Below are 21,820 nucleotides of genomic sequence, written 5' to 3'. Positions count from 1 at the left end.
GTAATATCCCAGGCACCGTTGAATAGGCCCTGTGATGACACCAAACAACCATGATCCGGACAAGTCTCGCTATTACAAGAATTGAAGTAGTAGGGGGCAAAATCACATTTCTGCACCAAATCGATTTGTGGACTGATGCACTAGGTGGGAGAACTGACTGGATCGTTATTTGCAAATGGGCAATAATTGCTTACTCCCTACCCACTGAAAAAAATCTCAACAGGGTGCACTGTAAAGCTGAAATAGGGCGCTCCTCCTCATCCTCATCCAATGGCATCAAGTAGTAGACAAGAACAGGGAGAATTTAAAGAAACAGCAGCCAGTTGACTAATTTAGTGGCACTTTGAATTCTCATGTTGACATCTCAGCAGCACAGCATAGCAACAAATGCCAAGACAATCGTTGGCAGAACTGAGCAAATACTCAAGAGTAACATTGTCAAAGCATTCAGATTATTTTGGGACAGGGGGTCTTGTCTCTAGAAACAAATTAGTTTTTCTCTCACACATGCCCGTAGCAGCCCAGATCAAGTCAACCAAAGCTAGGGTGACCATATGGAAAGGAGGACAGGGCTTCTGTATTTTTAGCAGTTGTGTAGAAAAGGGAATTTCAGCAGGTGTCGTTTGTAGGCATGCAGCACCTGGGGAAATTCCCTCTTCTTGACAGCCACAGGAGCCCTGCCCTCTTGACCAGATGCAAAAGAGGGCAGGGCTCCTGCAGCTTTAACTGTTGTGATGAAGAGGGTATTTCACCAGGTGCTGCATGCATACAAACGACAGCTGCTGAAATTCTGTTTTTAATACAACTATTAAAGATGCAGGAACCCTGTCCTCCTTTCCATATGGTCACCCTACCAAAGCAGCAACTTAATGTTGTAATCATGGACGATCCATTTACAAAATATGCCCAGATTAACTCCTATCAAACTCACTTACTGCAGGAACTTTTGAATAGGGCTGTCCAAACAGTGGTTCCTCATATGGTGGGATATTCACATTTTGCTGAGGGTTGCAGAGACATTTCCCTGGAGGTCCAGGAAGCCCTCTTTCCCCTTTTGGCCCCATTGTTAGTTGCCCTAGAAAATATCAGATTGCCACACTAGGAAGTTGCTGAAATAGATAAAGACATGCTGAAAAGAGAACACGGCGCACCCTCTCCTGCAAGCTAAACATCTAACATTTAAAATGTGGGAGTTGGCATTTGATACTTTAAAATGTGGGTGTTTTAACTCCTATAAATATCACATGAGGTTTCTATCCATGAAAAACAGATGCAACACTTGTGGAGTATTACTGGTGTTCCAACTTCAGGGCTTGTCACATCGCTTTTAACCACTGTTTGGTTTTTTCCTTAGGTTTTCTTGGGGTATGATGTTTGTTTTTATTTTATTTTATTTTATTTTATTTATTTATTTATTATTGCATTTATATCCCACCTTTTTTCCTGCAAAGATCCCAAGGTAGCGTACATAATCCTCTTCTCCACTTTATCCTCACAACAACAACCCTGTGAGGTGGGTTGGGCTGTGACTGGCCCAAAGTCACCCAGTGGATTTCCATGGCCGGGTGGGGACTAGAACCTGGATCTCCCGACTCCCAGTCCGACACTCTAGCCACTACACCACACTGGCCCGCTGGTTTTTACCTTATTCTTACATCTTAAAGAAAGAGCAGATTGTAGTGTGAGCAGCTGAATGAATAAATTAATGAATCTGGATATCAGCAGGAGAATTACAGATTGATGGAGATATCTGTAACACTCCCGCTCCTAGTTCAGAGAGGGACATGTGCAAAGATAACATTGTCCCTGGTATCTTTCCCACATACATATACTCTAACAGCCACCAGCTTTCTCAATAGCCTAGTTTCAGACACACAGAGAATAACACAATGCCTTCTTCCTCTAAAGCTGAACCTTCTCCAGAAAGAGAAAATAAAGCCCTACCACTTTGGCACTGAGAAACTACTTCTTACTCTGAGCTTTTCTACTCGAAGTTGTTGTTCGACTGTTAATCCACTGTATCTACTTTTGGTTTTGTCACAGAACTGAGATCCAAGCACTACATGAGGAGCATTTCCTTTCCTGCTTTTCTGCAACATAACCTCTAGATGGCACTGTGGTATAGCAGAACAGTGCAAATACACAAGAGGAAATAACAGTTTCTTTCACTTTCCCAATTAAATGCCACATTTTCTCTGCTCTAAAACAACCCTCATTAGACACAGAAGCAAAACAGGAGGGTCCACATTGCTGTGGATCTAATGAACCCATAAGCAACTGTGTGTTGAGAATCATAAGTACATGATAAATGCCTCATGTAGAAAAGTTCTCTGTGGGTCAAGGGGTAGCTGTGAGCAAAAGAGCTCCAATTATAATGCAGGGAAAGCCCAAAACCACCCTAAAACTGTACCTTAAAAACATGTCAATGCCTCACTAGCAGTTGCACAGACATCTCATGGGTACATATCTCTTTTCTGTTTAGCAAAGCAATATCACTTAAATTAAGGGAGAGAAGCAGCCATCAAGAAAGATCTGTCTTACCTGATACCAAATGTCCTGGTGGACCAGGCTGGCCAGGAGGACCAGGCCTCCCAGATGGGCCTATAGTTCCAGGAGCTCCTATGTCTCCTTTTTGTCCCTAGCATATAAAAGAAAGGACCAGATATTAAAATGCTTCTAAATGTGTTACAGTACTTTATAATATACAAAGTTCATGGATATAAACACATTCTATTCAAATCTGTGCTGGAAAATTTAACGATGTCATCTCCGTCTGTGTTTGTATTTATATCAGCCTTCCCCAACCTGGTGACCTCCACTACAACTCCCAGCATGCCCCAGGTTGGGGAACGCTGGTTTATATATTTGGAGTGCCACAGTAGGACTTTATTCTGAAATGAAGCAAATGAAATCAGCAGCACCTTATGCATTCTGTAGCAAATGCATGCACATTTCTGATTAAAATTTGAATTTATTTACTGTGTTTGACTGAAAGTGCCCAGAGCCAGTGTGGTGTAGTGGTTAAAGTGTTGGACTGGGAGTCAGGAGATCTGGGTTCTAGTCCCCACTTGGCCATGGAAACCCACTGGGTTACTTTGGGTCAGTCACAGACTCTCAGCCCAACCTATCTCACAGGGTTGTTGTTGTGAGGATAAAATGGAGAGGAGGAAGATTATGTATGCCGCCTTGGGTTACTTGAAGGAAAAAAGCGGGATATAAATGCAAATAATAATAATAATAATAATAATAATAATAATAATAATAATAATAATAATAATTCCCCTATTCTGCATATTCCACAGAATGGCTTATTACTAAGGCTGCATTCAATGTTCACATGGGAATATTTGTGAGGAGATCAGTGGCCACACACCACTAGAAGCATCATATTGCCACTCCTATAGAAATGTACTCTTCAGTACTCATACCAGTCGGTCACTTGAAGAAGGGCTGATATACATTTGCAATAATAACTGTCCACAGTGCAAGGAATACTGTGGGCAAACTGAGCAGCTTTTTTTGAAAATCATTTGGGGATAAACCACCACGTTGCTGGAGAACAGTCTGACTTTTAATGTGCAGAAATGCTGAGGGAACACACCGCTAAGGGATAGTGCTTAATGCAGTTAGCCCAAGCTAGGAGCTATGATTTATAGTGCAAAGCATGGCTTGTTTCTTTTCATATAACTCCTACGCCAGCCCAGCCCTGCCTCTGCACAAACACTGTTTTTGCAGGCTGTGTTTTGATCCCTTGTAGCACAAACATTCAGTCATCTATACCAGCTTTCCTCAACCTGTTTTTAGGATGCTTTTAGGATGTTTTGAAACAGTGAATACCATGTTTTTAATCAGTATTTTATGTATTTTATGCTTATTGTTGTTCCCTGCCTCGATCCAATCGGAGAGGCGGGTAAGAAATAAACTATTATCATCATCATCATCATCATCCTGGTGCTCTCCAGAGGTGTTGGTCCAACTCCATCATCCCCAGCCAGCTCAAGAACATTGCTCCACTGACCCAAAACTGGGCTGTGGATTGACCTAAAGCCGATCCCATCAGGGGTACAGACCCCGGGTTTTGTTTGTCTTTTTTACAGGTTTTCCAAGAAGGTGAAAGAGACAGTCATGCAAAATGAGGGAAGATATTAGGGCTTTGATTCTGGAGTCTATCCTCAAAGGTGGCCTAAAATAATTTAAAATGAAACTTAAATAAATCTGTCTTCTGCAAAGAGAAAGACTCTGCTCACAGAAGGTGCCTCTGCTGGATTTTCAGCAATCCCCCCTCCCATCCCCCATACCACACAGCTCACCCCATTTCGGAGGGACCCTCCCCCCTATGTAGCCTTTTCAGGAGCCTGGAAGGGCTGCACTGTGGGGAAGAAGGAGCAGGGAAGCCCACCTCTGCCCGCCTACTTACACATGCCCAAATCTGGATCCAAGCCATTCTTCATTATGACATTGTCGTCTTTTCGGCGCCAGGCAAAGACGTACTTATTTTCCCAGGCTTTTGTACATTAGTTATGGCCCATTTGTTGTGGGCTGCTTTTGTGATGTTCATTCAATACTTTTGTGATGGTGGTGGTGGGGAGAGATTTCTATATTGTGGATGTATTGTATTGTATTCTTAGATTATGTTTTTAAAGTGTTTATTTGTATTTGTAATATTGTGCTGATTACGGTTTATATTGATTTTGGTATTTTTCTTATATTAATTATGGATTTTTGTATTTGTGTGTGTAAGTTGTTCAGAGATTTCTTCTTGCAGTGGGAAGCAATGCATACATTTAATAAATTTACTTATTATTTAATAATTTAGTTATGTAAAAATTTTCTTATTTAATTGTTTATTTTGGACTTTTTATACCATGCCTTTCCTCTAGAGGCTTACAACCAGTTACAAATAACTAACAATAATATTCAGACACAATCAATAGAAATCAAAACAATAAAACCCAAGTTAAAAGCGAGGTGGATATGCAAGCCGAGACAGGGAGAAAGAACAGAAAGGAGGAGGGGAAGGAAGAGCAGAAAAGATGAATGAGTAAAGGTAGGACTCGGTCTGCAAAGGGACCCTAGACGGCAGACCTCTGGAGGGGCATTTTCACAAGTATTAATCACTCACAAGACAGCTGTCAGTAGCTGAATTTCTTAGGCTGGCTACTTGGTGTTGACTTAAATGCCACAAAGACTATGGAACCTGGGGTGTGTTGTTGTTGTTTAATTTGGTGCTTGTAAGGTGGGGGACTTGTAGAATTTGATACGCTCTGGCTTGGTGTAACTGAACAAGCCTGAGAAGAGTCTCAGCATGAACTTGAAGGAGCCAATGAGATCAGCAGGAGAGATCTCGGAATGGAAGTGGAAGTAACACCTTCTTAATTTAGCTGCCACTGCAGGCATTTTATATAGGGATATCAGCTGATCCTGGAGACAGGAAATAACTGAGTAGGTGAAAAGTGCCCCCTCTTAATTAACAAATGGCTATTTAAATACACGTCTCAGATCCCCCGCCCCACATTAGTAGCAGTCTCTCAAAACAAAATTTAGACTTCAAGAAACGAGTACATCCCCTGAAATAGGCGGGATTTAAGCTAGTCATGAACAAAGTTGTTAATCAGCTGATAATCAGATGTTAATCCACTGTATCTACTTTCAGTTTTATCACAGAATTGAGCACTACTTTCCTGCTTTTCCTCTGCATAACCTCTAGGTGGCAATGTGGTATAGTAAAATAGCACAAATACACAAGTGAAAAAGTCACTCATTTCACTTTTATAATTAAATACAACATTTCCCCATCTCTCTCTCTCTCTATATATATATATATATTGCTGACAGTAATATTTAGTTACAGAAACAAAACTGGAGGGTCACTATGTCATTTAAAGATTCTGTAAACAACCATAAGTAGCAATGATGGATGCACAATAAATGTCTCATGTAGAAAAGCTCTTAGTCACAGACAACCCCTATTGATTTCAATGGGTATGCTCTAACTATGACTATGTCTGGGCATGCTTCCAGATGTGGCTGTCACCCTGGATCCAAATTATGTGTCTGCAATTGAATCAATAAGGATAAAATTGTATTAGCCACACACTTTAATTGATTCTGAGCCATACAAAGTAGTTTTGCTGGACCTGGTAAGAAAGGTGGTTTCTGTTGTTGAAATCACATGCAAACTTGTAGGTTAACAATGTCTGCCTTTCAAACACTTATGGATATTCTGGAAGACTTGCACACTCCATCAATATTTTTTTTCCTACTAAAGGATGTCACTTCACTTATTTTGTAGGTCTTATTTAGGCATCCAAGTAGATACTTTTAAAGAAACATTTACACACACACACACACAAATAGCGAACTCAGATGGTTGAGTGTCCATCATTTTGAAAGTGAAATTGGGGTACCCCAAAATAAGACAGTAGTTTCTACACATTTGAGCTACTGTCTCAATGCAGAAGATCTGATGGGAATTGAACAACATCTGGAGGGCCACAGCTTCCCCAGCCTTGTTCTGTGGTATGGAGATCTGTCTCCTCTTTGTACCCCAGCTTTGGTTCCTCTTGCAAAAATCCTAGTTCAACTGCTTTAAGCATCTCTGCTTAAGCACCAGAAAACACACATGTTAGAAAACCTTTGCCTATCTGTAAAAAACCTTGCTTGCGTTCAATTTACATTTTTATGTTATACTGATTTATACCTTTGCCCATCTGAAAAAACCATTGCTTGTTTGTGTTCAATTTACGGTTTTATGTTATACTATTTTTCTAACACATGTGTTTTCTGTGCATACCTGTTCAATGCAACTATCTCTGCTTACTTTGTACATTTCTATATAGTTATTTCCTATGTATTGGTTTATCACTCATTATAATTTTTTTGTACAGTTGTATCCTCTTTAGCATTTATTCTTCGGTGCAGCCAAAAATGTACAGCACAACCAAACATATTTCAGGACACAGCTTAAAATGCAGTACAGGATTCCCTACTTGTTTGCCTCGCTTTCCTGGTCTTCCAGTCGGTCCTCTGTGACCTGACGCACCAGGTTCTCCCTTTGGACCCATTTCTCCCTTTATGGGGATGGAGAGAACAAAGAGCAGAACTTTACTACACATATAGGATCTTTGGTTGTATAGCTCTCATATTTACAACATAGCATACAATTCTCTATATGCAAAAGAGAGATGCTTCTACTTTCTTGTGTTAATAGCAACCAAATATCTTGCTTTTCAAAAACCAAACATTTCCCTGGAAGACTAATGAATATGCTAAGTATCCTGGAATGTGAGGACCTTTGGTTATACAACTCTCAAGAAATAAACAAAATTCACTGTCAGCTCTAAGCCTTCCCAAGTTGCTGCTAGCCCTCCTATCACACAGTGGCAGAGGCTGCTTGGTACTAGACAAGAGGGAAGCAACATGATTTTCAACTTGGGCCTAATCTACACCAAGCAGGATATTGCACTATGACAGCAGTATGAAAGCAACATATAAGAGGCAGGAGCCACACCAAGCAGGATACAGCGGTATGAAAGATGGTATGTGTGTAAATGGGCTCCAACAGTTGTCAGCACACTTCAATGCCACTATAAAGCAGTGTGGCTCCTGCCTTTTATATACTGCTTTCATACCGCTTTCATAGTGCAATATCCTGCTTGGTGTAGATTAGACCCTGGATGTGTGGCTGGAATGAATGGGTTTCCTTCAGGGACTGGGGCAGCAACAGTACCAAATGCTTTCATTCTCCAAGAACTGTCTAGGCCAGTGTTCCCCAACTTGGTGCCTCCAGGTGCCTTGGAATACAACTCCCATCACCCCCCCCAAACACTCCCATCACTTCAAGACATCCGGAGGGCCCCAGATTGGAGAAGGCTGGTGCAGCTCAACCTTTTCCAACCATGTGTCCTCCAGATAATTTGGATGACAACTCCCAGCACTCCTGACCATCAGCCATGATGTCTGGGGCTGATGGGAGGGCACCAACTTGGCTAAGGCTGATATAGAGAATTGTAATGGGACTTACTTCTGAATATATTGCATTGTAGAAGTTTTCTGAAATATTACCACCCAACACATGCCGATCAGGTGAACAGCCTGAGAATTTCTGGCATTTTATGTACCTACCTTCTGCCCCAGCATTCCAGGGAAGCCAATATATCCCTATAAGGAAAATGTTGGGAAAGGAACATGTGAAATACCTTTTAATGAATCATTTTGTACTTTGTGTGGATAAGATTCAAAAGAGTGTTGTTGTTTTATTCTACTTAAAGCAAGCAACTGAACAGTTTTTCCAGCAATTATTTTTATTTATGATAAGCCATATGATGCATTTCAAAACTACAAAACCACAGACAATTACAGATGTTTTTGGACAAGGGCTATACTAGACCTACAGTCCAATTGATTATGTTATTTTATTAGCAATGAACACAGCTCAATGCAACATTTAAGCATAGATACGAAGAATTAATCAATGCTATTATGTAGTGTGATATCCATCCCCATGGCCTTACTATATCTTGCCTCTCACCCTAGTTCCCCTTTCAACTGGTGATGTTTCAACAACTGTTTATCCAGGGAACATGACTCATGTGTCTATAGTGTTGCTGTTCCCATACTGGGAGCCTGGACCTGGGCTTTTAAAAGGCATGGAGACATTCTTCACATGCAGCCTTCCTGCACTGCCAGCAATACGATGGGGGAAGCAGAACCACCTGCTTTCTGCTGTTGACTTCTTAAAGCGGATGTGAGAAACTTATGGTCCTCCAGCTGTTGGACGCCAACTCCCAGTAGCCCCAGCCAACATGGCCAATGGACAGATATAATGGGAGTTGTACTCCAACAACATCTCAAGGGCCAAAGATTCCTACATTGCCTTAAAGGAGGGGCAGCCTTCTACAGGCTGAAATTTAGCAACCCTATAGACCTTGGATCACATACTAACAAAGTGCCATGTGCAGAAATTCAAGTACCCAGCATTCAAACAAGAGGCAGGATTCTTCACTAATTGGGTCAAGGTGTAAACCAGTCTGATGGATTCTCATTTGGCTGATGGCTCCTACAAATTAGCCCAATTATCATCTGCAAAAAAAGCAATTACATCTTTTCCAATGCAGCTGATACTAGTGGTGCCATTAGCTGAGTTGAAGACAGGTCTGTGGCTGGCAAGTCCAGTATCTCCCAGGGAGTTTCCTGGGATTTGATTTTGTTGTTTGAGTCCTGTATAATTTACATTCTGGGAGAGTGCTATTGCACCCATGCCCAAGTTGTGGGCTTCCCACAGACAGATCTACACCTTGTGTCAAAACATTACAAATGTGGAATAAAAAGCAGGAAAAACACTATGAAAGCGGTATATGGAATGTGTCCTATGCCCTAGTGCATTTCAACACAGCTTTAATTTCAAGCAGTAGTGTAGATCTAGCCCTGGTTCGCTACTATGTGAACAGAATGTTGGACTAGATGGATCTTTGGTCTCATCTAGCATGGCTGCTCTTAAAGTTCTTAAAATATTAACTTGAAACTGTCTTGAAAATAACATGATGCTAAAGTAATGTAGATTAGGAGCAGAATCTCTCACCCTATTTTCCATATTTGTGTCCCTACGTTAGGAGAGGTCTGTGCTATGTGTGGTTCCATAAGCTACATCACAGTATCCATGCTTTTAATGGAAGAACAACTGATAACACTATGTTAAGAAGCCCTAATATAAGTAATTTTACCTTGTCACCTTTGCTGCCTTTGGCACCCTTTTCTCCTTGAACTCCCTGTGGAAAACCACATCACAGAGGAGAGAGAGAGAGAGAGAGAGAGAGAGAGAAGCTATATAACACAGTATCTGTTGCTTTCCCAGTGCTGAATTTAGAATGAAACACATTGTACAGGATTCAACAGTGTCTGGATGCTGGCGCAAGAGAAATTGCACTAGCGTAAAACAACCCTAATGCACCACCAAAAGCGTTTGCTGGTGTGATGGGTTTCCGCAATTCATAAATGATGACTCATAGGTTCCCACTATGAGAAGTCCAAGGTAGGCTTAACAGCAGTGGCTCATGCCAAGGTACGTGGGATACCAGGTGCCACTCAAAGATGGCGCCCACTTCCACTACTCCTCGCCTGCTTGTGGACTCTATTGTCAAGTTGATGGAGACATTGGAGAAAGAAAAAACTCTCTTGGGCAGTGGTGTAGTGAAGCCAGGGCCCATTCAATACTATGAGGACTGAGGTTTTCAGACCACGCAGTCACCCCTCTCCTCCCACGTAATTCAGCTCATTACAGTTGTGCAAGAGAAGCAGAAAGCAAAGTACCGGTAAGCAAATGTGATTTCCCTTTAATCTAAAGAAGCCCATGCCTCCTTTTCCTTGACCCACCCTTTCCCCAACCACTGATCGTTTCATGGTTTCCCACCATTTGTGCAGTCCCCCTCCCCGTGATACTAAAAGATTGAAATGCCTCTCCTAAAGTTTAGTTATTGGCAGGAAGAGCTTTCAGCTACAATTCGGTGGTGCTTTGGCCCTGCCCCCTTTGCCTTTGCTCCCACCCACCACTGGAATGTGCTCCCCCCCCCCAAAAAAAAAACAGCTCTGAAGTGGAATTCACCTTCAGGCTGAAAGAGTTTTAAAAACCTTTGCATTAAGGCATTGAGGCGCATAAATCACAATGCTTTTCAGTAATTAACTCTGGGCAGCACTAACCTTTTCTCCTCTGCTTCCAGGGTGACCCTAGACAAAGGACAGCAATTTTAACATTTGCTGTAGGTTATATCATGTTACCGCATGGATTTTAAAACTAGGGTGGAAAAGCCATAAATAATTAGTTGCACCAACACTTTCCTCTGTAGCCTTTGAATAATAATTTTAAAAAATTACGAATAAGGACATACAAAGCGACAGCACCACACTACAGCCTGTAAGCCACCATGGAAATAAAAGAAAAATCAGGTACAGCAAGCATGCTAGTCCTCTTTGAGATGGCTTTGGAAATCAAAATGAAAGCAAAAAGCAGGTATAAATACCAGCATAATAATGTAATTGAAAGCAGTCTCTGTTATAAATTGCCTTAAGTTATTTTCCTCAGCTGTTCATCAGGTGAGCATTTTATTACACCCTTGCTACTGCTGAGTCACAGTTTTTCGCGTGTCCTTTAGACGACGCCATCCACCTCCCACCCACCCCTGCTCCTTCTTTCCTTCTTTCTATCGTGGAGTAGACCCCCCCCCCAAAAAACTGACTTTTTTGGGAAACAAATGTGCCGCCATTTCCTGCTGTGTTCAGGAAAAGTGGCACGATAAAAATGGCCCCTGAATGGGCCATGTGGTCTTTGTTTACTTCCTCTATCTTCTCCCAGAAGAAAGAGGAAGTATTGTGGGACAGGAGCAGGGGCGGAGAAGCGACGGTGATTTCCCTCCCCTCTGATGACACTCTCAGTTTCTTTGATATTGGTTTTCATTGGGCTCCCAGTTAGAGTCAACTCCTTTGTAACAACTCCCATGATCATTTAAGATTTCTAGTCTTTGGGAAACAATCACTGCAGCCACATATGATAAATATGTGAACATTAAAGCCACTAGCTCAACCTGTATCTTTTCCAGAAAAATGCAAATTATGCTTAAACAAGGGTTCTTTGTGTATGTTTTAAAATCACTGTTGGGTACAGAACATATTCTACTTTTGTCACTTTGAAATCAATCTTCAATTAACAAGGAACTTGCTTATTTCTTAGCATGTGTTTTATTAGGATAATGTAGAGGGATTTCACTCTCCCACATCTACCATTTAATATACTACACAGTGCTTTCCGTTCCTCTCTGCATTCTCAAGAAGACTATATAAGGGTCAAACTACACATTATGTTAATTGCACAGCCTGTAGATGGGACTTGTCTCCTTTCTTTGCTGGTGGAGTAATACAGCTAATGCATCTTGTAAATATATGTTTTGGCAATGTCCAGTAGTTGCTTCTTTTGCGGGGCAAGTTATTACACAGATAAATTTTGTACTGGAACAGGCTTTAATAGTCACTGATGTCCATGGTCTTTTAAATTATTTCATGGAAATTAACAAAAGGTTAGCATAAATGGATTCTCCATGCTCTTTTGACAGCTAAAAGACTGATATTATAACATTGGAAGGATAAACATTCACTTCCTATAATGCAATGGCTTGAGGACCTTACAACACTTTCAATATTTGAATGGGTGGCATATAGATGCTATCTTCAGATGGATACTTATCTGGATATTTGGCCCACTTTTGTTGAAGCCCATGTATAGCTGCTAGAAAGTTTTATGCATTTCATAAAAATCCATGTACATATTTTTTTTCAAAAGGGTGGGAGTTTTAAAAAGTTAACATTTTTGTGGGTGCCTGCAGACACCCCATTGAGGACTCCAACATGGGCACCATAGGAGGAGCACATGGGTGTCATGGCGTGCATGGGTGCTGCATTGGGGACCCTTAAAAATAGTACAATTCCGGGGTTTCAAGGTCCTCCCTTACATGGACTTTTAAATGTATGCTATCTTACATTATATTAGATTGCAGAAAAGTATGAGAAAAAGAATGTAGAAAACATCTAATATACTGATAAAACCTTTTAGTTCTTCATGATACTCTGGGAAAAAATGTTTTCCATTTGTAATTATTCTTTCCCCCACCTCTGCCTAAACACTTCTGTGGTCCACATCAATCTACACAAAAGCACTTTCTAACCATGAAAGCAGCTGGAAGCAGTTGTTAGAAGCCAGAGGGGAATAACATAGCAGCTGAGTAAACAAACCTTGGAGCCCATTGGTCCTCTTGTACCTGGCAATCCCATCAAACCTAAATCTCCCTTTTCACCCTAAAGGGGTCAATAAAGAGAATTATTCATTGTGGCCTTGGCAGGGTGTCAGTAACTGGAATGGCTGATGGCTTTGGCTCTGACTCAGAGAGGTGAAACGTGCAGCATTTCTACCATTCTTGATGCCACAATGTAGTGGACGTTTAAGATACATACAACTAAATCCAGCCTCCATTGTGAAGTAATGTGTCATCTCCTAGCATTAGCCCAATGTAAATTGCTGTTCTAGGCAAAAAACAGTTTTGCTCCCCCTGCCCTGAAGGAGACGGTGGTGTCTTCCTTCAGTTACAGTCTCTTTCCCACTGCTCTATGGAGAGTGGAGTAACAGAAAAGGCCTGCATTAAAGAAAGGAAGGAAGGAAGGAAGGCTGGCTATAGACACAACCGGCCTCAGCTTCAGAACCTGTTGTCCTAAGATGCTAGAGTACAGGAATATATCCCCTCTCTCTTGAGGGTATTCCAGAGTAGACCAGCACCTCTTGAATTCTGATGCCCCAGGCAGTTGCCTGTACTGCCTGCTGAGTTGAGCCATCTCTGCTACACCATTTGCAGCTATCAACTGCTGACATCCACTTGTCTTGTCAGTTTCAGCTGCTGGTCTGGCCAGTTTCACTTGCCTCTTAATTTCATCTGATATACTGGTAATCCTTTCAGACACTGAGGGCCACTGAGAAATGTGGCCTGGCAGCCACTTGTGTCTGTAAATGTCTTTGCAGAAATCTGGGGAAAGTGCTAAAGTGCAGGTCTGCAGACAGGCAATAATGAACTTTACTGTGATCCCTGAGGAAAAGAAAGAGGTTTTCATCAAATCGTCATGCTGGCTTATAACCAAATGACGGGGGAAAGAGTTATCAGGAATAAATAAATTATATAGGAGAAGGAGCATCACGGGTGAAGACAGGTGGATGGAAAACTAAGAAGCAATTGACAGTACAAAGTACTCCTGTGAGAATATCTAAAAGGAAAGAAGGCATTTTGTTTTAAGGCAAACTGGTGGCCATCCAGATATTTTTGGTCCTATAACTCCCATCAGTTCTAGCCAGCATACCCAATGGTGAGGTTCATGGGAGTTGTAGGCCAAAACACCTAGAGGGCCACAAGTTCCTCATGCCTGACTAAGGGCCTGTCCACTTGACCCATTCAGCCTGTGGCAGCTGTGGGGACAAGTCCATCAATACGGACTTCCAGATACACTAGCCCATGTTGAATTGGTTGGGTGAATGGTACTACCATGCACTGGCCAATCTAGTTTTGTATTCCCTTTGTAAGCCACCACAAATATACCTTACTGAACCTTTGCTGTGACATTCCAAAAGCCAATCCAGGCTGAATTCAGTACAGGCACATTACCTGCACAGCATGGGCTGACTGAGTTCCTCATGGTTGAGAGGGTCAAGTACATAGAAAATAAACAATGCAACAGAAAACATGAGCATTGGCAAATATATTACCTTGAGTTCCTTTTAAAAAACAAAAATTGTTAGACATTGACTGATGTCCGAACTATAATTATCTCCACTAGATAGGTACATGGTAGAATTGTCAGATCCTATTGCAACTGCTGCCTCTTTTTTTGTGCTTCAGATCCTAAACTCAGACATGAAGTCCTCTTCTTTCTCTGTTTTTATTTTTTTGAGGGGTGGGGAATAATTATACTTTTATTTAAAACTTTTTCCTAAGTTCTAAGATGTTGATGTGGTAATGAAATATGGTGGAGAAGAAGAGGGAAGCTGAAGGCAGTTTACTGTTTCTTTAACAGCTATGGGTTGTAAAACATATTGCTTCAAAAATGTGCATGATACATCACACTTTGATGTGCATTCCCATTCCTGCTCATGTTCTGAAGCAGAGATGAAACCCTGCTTGTTACAATGATGTCTTCACTCTCCAGTGCTGTTAGAGAAATGAGTACAGCATCCAGATCTGGATTTGGTAACTCTATGCAGGTACCTGACAGAGGCAACGTGTGTTGCTCTGATGGAAGTCTCACTCCTCACTACCTGGGGTCTGAAAATCCTATTTATTTATTTATTCCATTTCTATATCACCCAATAGCTGAAGCTCTCTGGGTGGTTCACAAAAATTATGCCTATGGAAACCTAAGAACTCAAATTTATGGGCAAGCTTGTTTTATAGCAGGTTGGCTGGCTTTGGCAAGATTAATTCAATTTAATTTGCACTACACGTTTTGGCACTGCTTTCATCTTACCTTAGGTCCCATTGGACCAGGCCATCCAAGAGGTCCTGGCATTCCACGAACACCTGGAGGACCTGGGCTGCCCTTCAAAAAACAAAAGCAGAGGAGCAGAAAAAGAAAAGTCAGGTATAATGACATCAAGTTTCACATAATTTTGTCATTCAAAGACCCTGTTCAGATGACACGCTAAGCCACTTTGAGCTAAACAGTATGGCTTAGCATGTCATGTGAAACATGACTTAGCATATCGTGTGAACCATTCCTAACAATGGTGGCTACATAACCACAGTTTAAACACATTCGCTAACCATTGGCTGCAAAAGGGCTAGCAGCCTAACCATGGCTTAGCGTGTTGTCTGAACAGGCCCAAGTTGGGAGCAGTAATGTCTGAATATAATGAAGTGACTTCAAGCTACCACGATGCTCCACCCCAGAAGTTTCTTGTGACCATGACTCAACAGGCCTGATATGTTCCTCCCTCCCTCAGCTGCCACTTGGCAGCTGCCATTCTGCCATGTGGCAGCAGAGGGAGAGTTGGGAAGCAGGGCCACTCCATCAGCTCTTCCGTGATGAAGCACGTGAATAGACCTCAGCACGTGCTGTAAAGGGTTTTGTGCAATTTGTCTCATACCTTTCTTCCTGGTCTGCCAATCTCACCCTGTCAGAGAAAAGACTATATCAGTACAAACAAACTAAAACACTTCATATTTTACGATGCTGATTTGGTCAATTTTAAAGAGGAAATGGTGATATTTCCCTGTAATTCTTCCATATGTGTTCTTACAAATGGGCCTTCTGTTAATCAAACATGCCTTTTGGGAACAAGGCAGGAAACAGGTTCAAGTGAGTTAGCATGCAGTAGTCTTTTGTAACAAGCCAAAGACAGTTGGGAGAAAAGAAAAGCAGATCACCACAGGCACAATCACAATGGCCAAGTATGGAGGTTTTGTCTCCACATGTATTGTTTGATCTGGTTCACATGATCACCATGGGTTAAAAAAGCCATGGTGGTTTGTTTAACCTGCAGCACATGCCAGGCATATTTTTCTAATTCACCACCTAGATGGAGGGTGAAACTACCCTCAAATAACCCAACTACAACCCATGGCTTATTTGAGGGTTGTCTCCCAGCAAGGCATGCTGCCTATGTTTGGGCAACATTACAAGCCATGCCCAGGCAGGTGATTAGGCAAATGGAAACTGGCACACATTGCAGCTTAAACAACCCAGGATGGCTTATTTAACTCACATTGATCGTGCAAATGGACCATTTTGTTTTATGATAAAGTTTAGAGGTGGAGTGCCCTTCATCACAGTGATGCGATTTGAGTTGAATCACTGCAATGATATCATAATTCATTGTTTCTGGCAATTTCTGGTTTACAGGGATTGCCGGTGCATATATATCTTGACAGTCATCTCAGCTCAAAAGTAATCTGCCATTTCTGAAATGGTCAGGATGATTATTTCCCCACAGACTCATGGTTTAGAAAACAATTCTGGCACTTACTTTCCCTCCCTTTGGTCCCTTCACACCAGGAATACCTTGTGGGCCCTAAACAAAAGGGGGGAAAGAAACAATATATAATTTAGTTTATAATATAAGCTCACCTGTTGGTCAGCTTGTCCCAGTATCTTTCCTCAGCACCTTGTGACTATCAGAGGATTTTGTTTTCTTTGCTTCATTCAAAGAATCCATACCATGTTTCGCACACTTCAGTCCATCTCAAATCTGAACTGAAGATCTCACATGCAACTCAGTTCATACATGTTCATATGTGTCTCTATTGCTCTGGCTTGATTTAATTTTCTGTTGTAAAAATACTTCAGGCCTGGTAAGGCATTAGGAAGGAGGTAAACCATGAAGTGACCAAAAGATGGACAAGGTGAAAAACAGTGGAGTGACAGAACTGGATAGCAACTGGAGTTTGGAAGAAAAATAGTTCAATATTAGGAAATCAGGTGGAACTAGAAAGAGAAACTGTGGCCATAGCTAGACGAGGGCTTATCCCAGGGATCTCCACAAGGATCATCCCTGTGCATCCAAATGATGCATAGGGGATCCTGGGAGAAGGGAGGGATGATCTCTCCATTTCCCTGGGATTTTGCCCTACCCTTTTAGCCCGGTTTTTCTGCGGTCCCAGGCTGATCCCGAGACCGCAGAACGTGTGGCCGGGCGTCGTGGTTTGTCCCAGCACCTCACGACAAACTGTGAGGAACCGGGAGTTCTGTGTCCATCGGGGGTGGAGTGGGGTGAGCAAGGAATTTTTTAAAAACAACAACAACAACCCCACTTACTTTCTGTACACAAGTGCTCGTGCACTCAGTGTTCTTTAAAAGAAAAAAAATGGCGGCTGCGATGTCCCGTGCTGCGTGTAAACCAGGGCGATGATCTCACAATCATAAAACTGCGAGATCGCCTCCCTCCGACCCCCTTCTCTAGCTGAGGCCAGAGTAACAAGTGATTCCACCACCCCACAGTCAGAACTGTCATAGTCCCAAGAAATGCTGGTTATTATTGGGGAACTGCCACATAGAATAAATAAGAAAATAAAATATATGTTTTTTTCTGAGTGTGTAAATTAACACTAAATTAATGAATAGAAACAATTTACCGTAGGATCCTTTCTGACAAAAGTCTTTAATGTAGATTAGCATGTCATGAGCTATACTGAGAGGGAAAATGGTCTCCTGGTAAGAGAACACCTCTGAAGAAGGGGAGGGTGGCTATTTTCTTGACATTCTTTTACGTTATGCTGAAAGAATCCCAAGGGAAGCAACGCAAGACCACTAATGCAGTGTTCTTCACTACAAGGCCTAAAGGGTGCTGGCACCTCCCAATCACCTCAAGTGCGGCTCAACACCGCCACCCCTTTCAATGTAGTACCTGCTCACTCTTTGCAGAGACTTTCTAGCTTTGCCTTGTTGTTTGTTTTAGCGGTGGGCTGGCTGCTGTGGTCTGGGCTACCAGAGAAGCTTTTGGGGCAAGTAAGCTGAAATGCGAGGGGAGGGGAGGATAATGGCTTTGGGCGGTTGCAGTGGGGCAGGGGTGGCAAGAGGAAAAGAACAATCTCATTGGCAAGCTGCAGGGATGTGCTGTACAAGCACTGGAAGTAGGAGAATTAAATGCACGAGTGAGAGGGAGGAAGTGTGGATTTGGCTGGGAGACATTGCAGCTCTGAATACAGCAGAACACTTTCTAAGCTCCATCCAATGAGCATTTTACTACACGCTTGTTACTAGGCACTAGCAAATTACTCACATGACGTTGTCTGCCTCTCGCCTGTCTTCCGCCCCTTCTGGCCATTATTACACCACACAAAAAACCCCTCATTAAGTCCAGTTGCTGCTCTTTCCTACCGGACTGAATGGGGCTAATTACTTCCTGTTTCCTGTTCCCATGCTTCCGACATGGGAGCAGCGACAAAAGAAGTGACAGGAGCTGAGCATTTGACTAGATGTGATGGGGCTTTCTGAGTGACGTGAAGCAGATCCATCCCAATCCAAGGACATGGGCCAGATTTACACCTTGTGTCAAATTACGATCCCATCATGGTAACGCTATGGACCCGATGGCCTTTTAAGCCCCTTCCAACTCTACTATTCTATGATTCTATGATTCTACACCCCTCTTGCGCATTTATACTTCACAGGTCACACAATGACATTTGTTGTGATGTTTTGGATAATGTGGACTAAAAAGCAGGAAATAACACTATGAAAGTGGTATGCGTAATGTGCCCCAACAGTTATCAGTGCACTTCAATACCGCTATAAAGCAGTAGTGTAGATCTAGCTCCGAATTTGAGTATCTCTACATTAAGGGAAATGACATTTGCTTACCATTGCTTTGCTTCCTGCTTCTCTTCCACATTTGAAATGAGCTGAATTAAATGGGAGGAGAGCAGCAACCACATGGACTGTACTTTAAAACTCCCCAGCTCATATAGTTGAATGGGACAGTGCCTCTAGTGGGTGTTGTGTAGTGCAACTTCAACTGCACACAGCAGGAAGAATCAGGATAGTTCAGAAGAATTGTCCCCCCCCCCCCAAGGTTTACTTTTCAGTAGAATAACTGAGGGAAGGAGCGGAAGATGTGCAAGAGGTTCATGTCATCAACAAAATGACCTGCAAACTTCCGTGAGTGGCCAGTCATGATTGTGCTATAAACCGCTCGTTTAAAGAAGCCCTTTATCTGCGTCGTGGCTTGGTGGCTGATTGATGAGGCCTTGCTTGGACAACATGGAGTGGGATGAAGAGGAGAGTCGAGAAAAGGCCTCCAACTGTGCCTGCTGCATTGCATTGCCACTTGGGGTGGGGAGGAGACACACACCACAGGCCTAGAAAGGCCCCCGTAGCCTCATTGATGGTGCCTGGAGCCAAAATGGCTCCTGCTTGAAAAATAATGTAGATCACTGCAGCATTAGTTGCTCTTTTTATTTCTTTATCAGCAGTCATCCAAATGTCACAACACCATGTACTATGTCAATGAGATACTATCCCGAACAGAGAAATAAAGAAGACAGGTATTGTTCTGTTCTGAGCTGCTACAGTGTTGAAGAATTACACTAAGACTGAGGAGGTGTATGAAAGGGAAGGGGTTTTGTATCTGGGGCTAAATCGCAGGGATGAGACATGAAAGCAATGTACCCTTTGGTGAGGATGGCTGAAGCTTAATATCCAAGATTTTGCACTTGCAAATGAAAGCACAAGCAGTGCATTTCTCAAGAGTGTCACACAAGGAGTTACAGAGATTCTCTCTTCCTTGTCTTCCTATTTCCCCCACTTCTTTCTGACAACATGCCTTCCTCCCTATTTTTTGCATCAACCATGCACCCTTTAATATTTCAGCCCCACCATGAATGGAACAGTTACAGGATTTCAGCCTCTTGCAAACCAATAGTGATATAACCAAGAGCTGAATTCCTTATGGCAATATCTACAAGGTAAAATGAATGGATAGTCAAAGCCAGCCTGCAACAACACCCTCTTCCAATCCCAAGTGTCGTATTATGACTTTCCATGCCCAACCTCGAGTGAGGACATTCTCTTACCAGCAGGTGCACACCACGAGATATCAAAACAATACTTCTCTTCCTCCTAATAGATGTCTGAGCATGCTCAGTTCTTCTGTTCAGCTCACTCACACACCCTGCCGGCACACTGTGGCCTTGAACAAGCTCTGAGAGCCGTTTGTAAAGTCAGCTACATTTATTTTAATTTTCCTCAAAAACCATCCTGCAAGTCTTAGCTAGAGTCTTAAAGCTCCATCCGACAAGCATTTTACTGCACTCTCATTACTGGGCATTCACGAATTACTCACATGCCTCTGGCCTGTCTTCTGCCCCTTCTGACCATTATTGCCCCGCAAAAAAACCTCATTAAGTCTGGTTGCTGCTCTCTCCTACTGAACTGAATGGGGCTAATTACTTCCTGTTTTCAGGAAGCGATGTGGGAGCGGCAACGGGAGCTGCACATTTGGCTAGATGTGATGGTCCTTTTAGTTAAAGGCATAAAATCAATTAGCATAGAATCCAAACTTCAAGTTCTCCATGCCCATACCTTAGGGGTCTGGAAAGTACATCTGGGGGATTTTAAAAGATGAGTCTGGAGTCTTTTAAGGGATCTTATTATAAATCTCCCCCCAAACCCTCACTCAGGTCATTCCACCATTCCAGATCAAATTAGCCTTTAGTCTGAAGTAGCCTTTTCCGTGCAGCGCAATTTAAGTCGTTTAGCACCAGATTAACAGATAGGCCTCCATTCAAACTCTGCATGGAATATTTAGTCCTAGGCTAGAACTATACTAGTGCTTTTATCAGTATTGAAGTGCACTGATAGCTATTGGAGCACATCACACATTCCAAAATATCACTTTTCTAGTGTTATTTCCAACTTTTTATTCTGTATTATCCCAAATACTGCCACAGATGTCATTGTTTGTGCGATAAGGTATAAAATGCGCAAGAGCGTCACCATGATATGATCCTATCAATATGACACAAGGTGTAGATCTGGCCCTTATTTACACCATGATCACACAAACTAGAAAGGTATGAAGTTAAGTTTTATTAACATTTCCATGTATATAACATCAGTCTGTCCAGATAACATCCTGCTCAGAGCAGTGGAGCAAAGAGTCTTACCTAAAACATGTTCCAACCATTTATAATTCTAAATTCCAAGCTGTAAGCCCCAGCTGTAGTTCATGTGACAGTGATATAATCAGCTAAATTCTAAATAGCCCTGGGGATTGTGGGGAGAAATCAGCCACATTATTTATATTCTTTGTGTTGTGGGTTTGATGCCCAGCACAATTAATGTCAGCACTCTTTTTTTAGATGACAAGAATTGAATACTGCCTTTTCCCCTACTGACTCCAAAGCTTCCAAATCCTAGACCAGTATCCTGGGGGCAGTCTATATATTTTAAAAGCCCCACAGTGGCTGTACGGTGGTGCTGTGTTGGCTGTATGATGTAGCAGCCACCGTGGGGCTTTCCTGCGAAGCTGTGTATTTAAAAAGTTGGGGACTTACTCCAACTTTTACCAGTGGAGTGAGGTAAAAACAGCCCTTCTGCCATCTGACCTTGCTCTGGTGGAGGCGTTCCCGGGTGCATGGTGACCCTGGATTGGTCGCCAGAAGCCATGGCAGAGAGCAGGCCCATCAAGACAAAATTTCCAAAGCAAAGGGACAGTTGCAGTTTCAGTAGAGAAGAAGCAACAAAATGGGGTCATTTGAAAGAGGAAAAATAACCAGCTTGGGTTGCTGTCTTTCTAATGCAC

The 21,820-nt window shown here is 42.3% G+C and overlaps 1 protein-coding gene across 2 annotated transcripts in view; it reads right to left on the bottom strand.

The window, feature by feature from the left end:
* The window catches only part of COLQ (collagen like tail subunit of asymmetric acetylcholinesterase), a 56,380-nt gene that overhangs the window by 8,966 nt on the left and 25,594 nt on the right, over positions 1-21,820 (bottom strand). For both annotated transcript variants that reach the window (XM_063115837.1, XM_063115843.1), the window contains exons 4-13: positions 16,547-16,591; positions 15,668-15,694; positions 15,049-15,120; positions 12,778-12,840; positions 10,696-10,722; positions 9,723-9,767; positions 8,125-8,160; positions 6,990-7,070; positions 2,542-2,638; positions 936-1,075 (exon numbers count right to left, since the gene is read on the bottom strand). In XM_063115837.1, coding sequence (XP_062971907.1) covers positions 936-1,075; positions 2,542-2,638; positions 6,990-7,070; positions 8,125-8,160; positions 9,723-9,767; positions 10,696-10,722; positions 12,778-12,840; positions 15,049-15,120; positions 15,668-15,694; positions 16,547-16,591 — 633 coding nt within the window. The remainder of the gene's footprint in view (positions 1-935; positions 1,076-2,541; positions 2,639-6,989; positions 7,071-8,124; positions 8,161-9,722; positions 9,768-10,695; positions 10,723-12,777; positions 12,841-15,048; positions 15,121-15,667; positions 15,695-16,546; positions 16,592-21,820) is intronic.

This window comes from Elgaria multicarinata, chromosome 1 (genome assembly GCF_023053635.1).
Source record: "Elgaria multicarinata webbii isolate HBS135686 ecotype San Diego chromosome 1, rElgMul1.1.pri, whole genome shotgun sequence".
In the NCBI taxonomy this organism is placed as follows: Eukaryota; Metazoa; Chordata; class Lepidosauria; order Squamata; family Anguidae; genus Elgaria; species Elgaria multicarinata.
The sequence above is the reverse complement of the archived record's forward strand: the minus strand, read 5'-3'. Positions and strand labels throughout refer to the sequence as shown.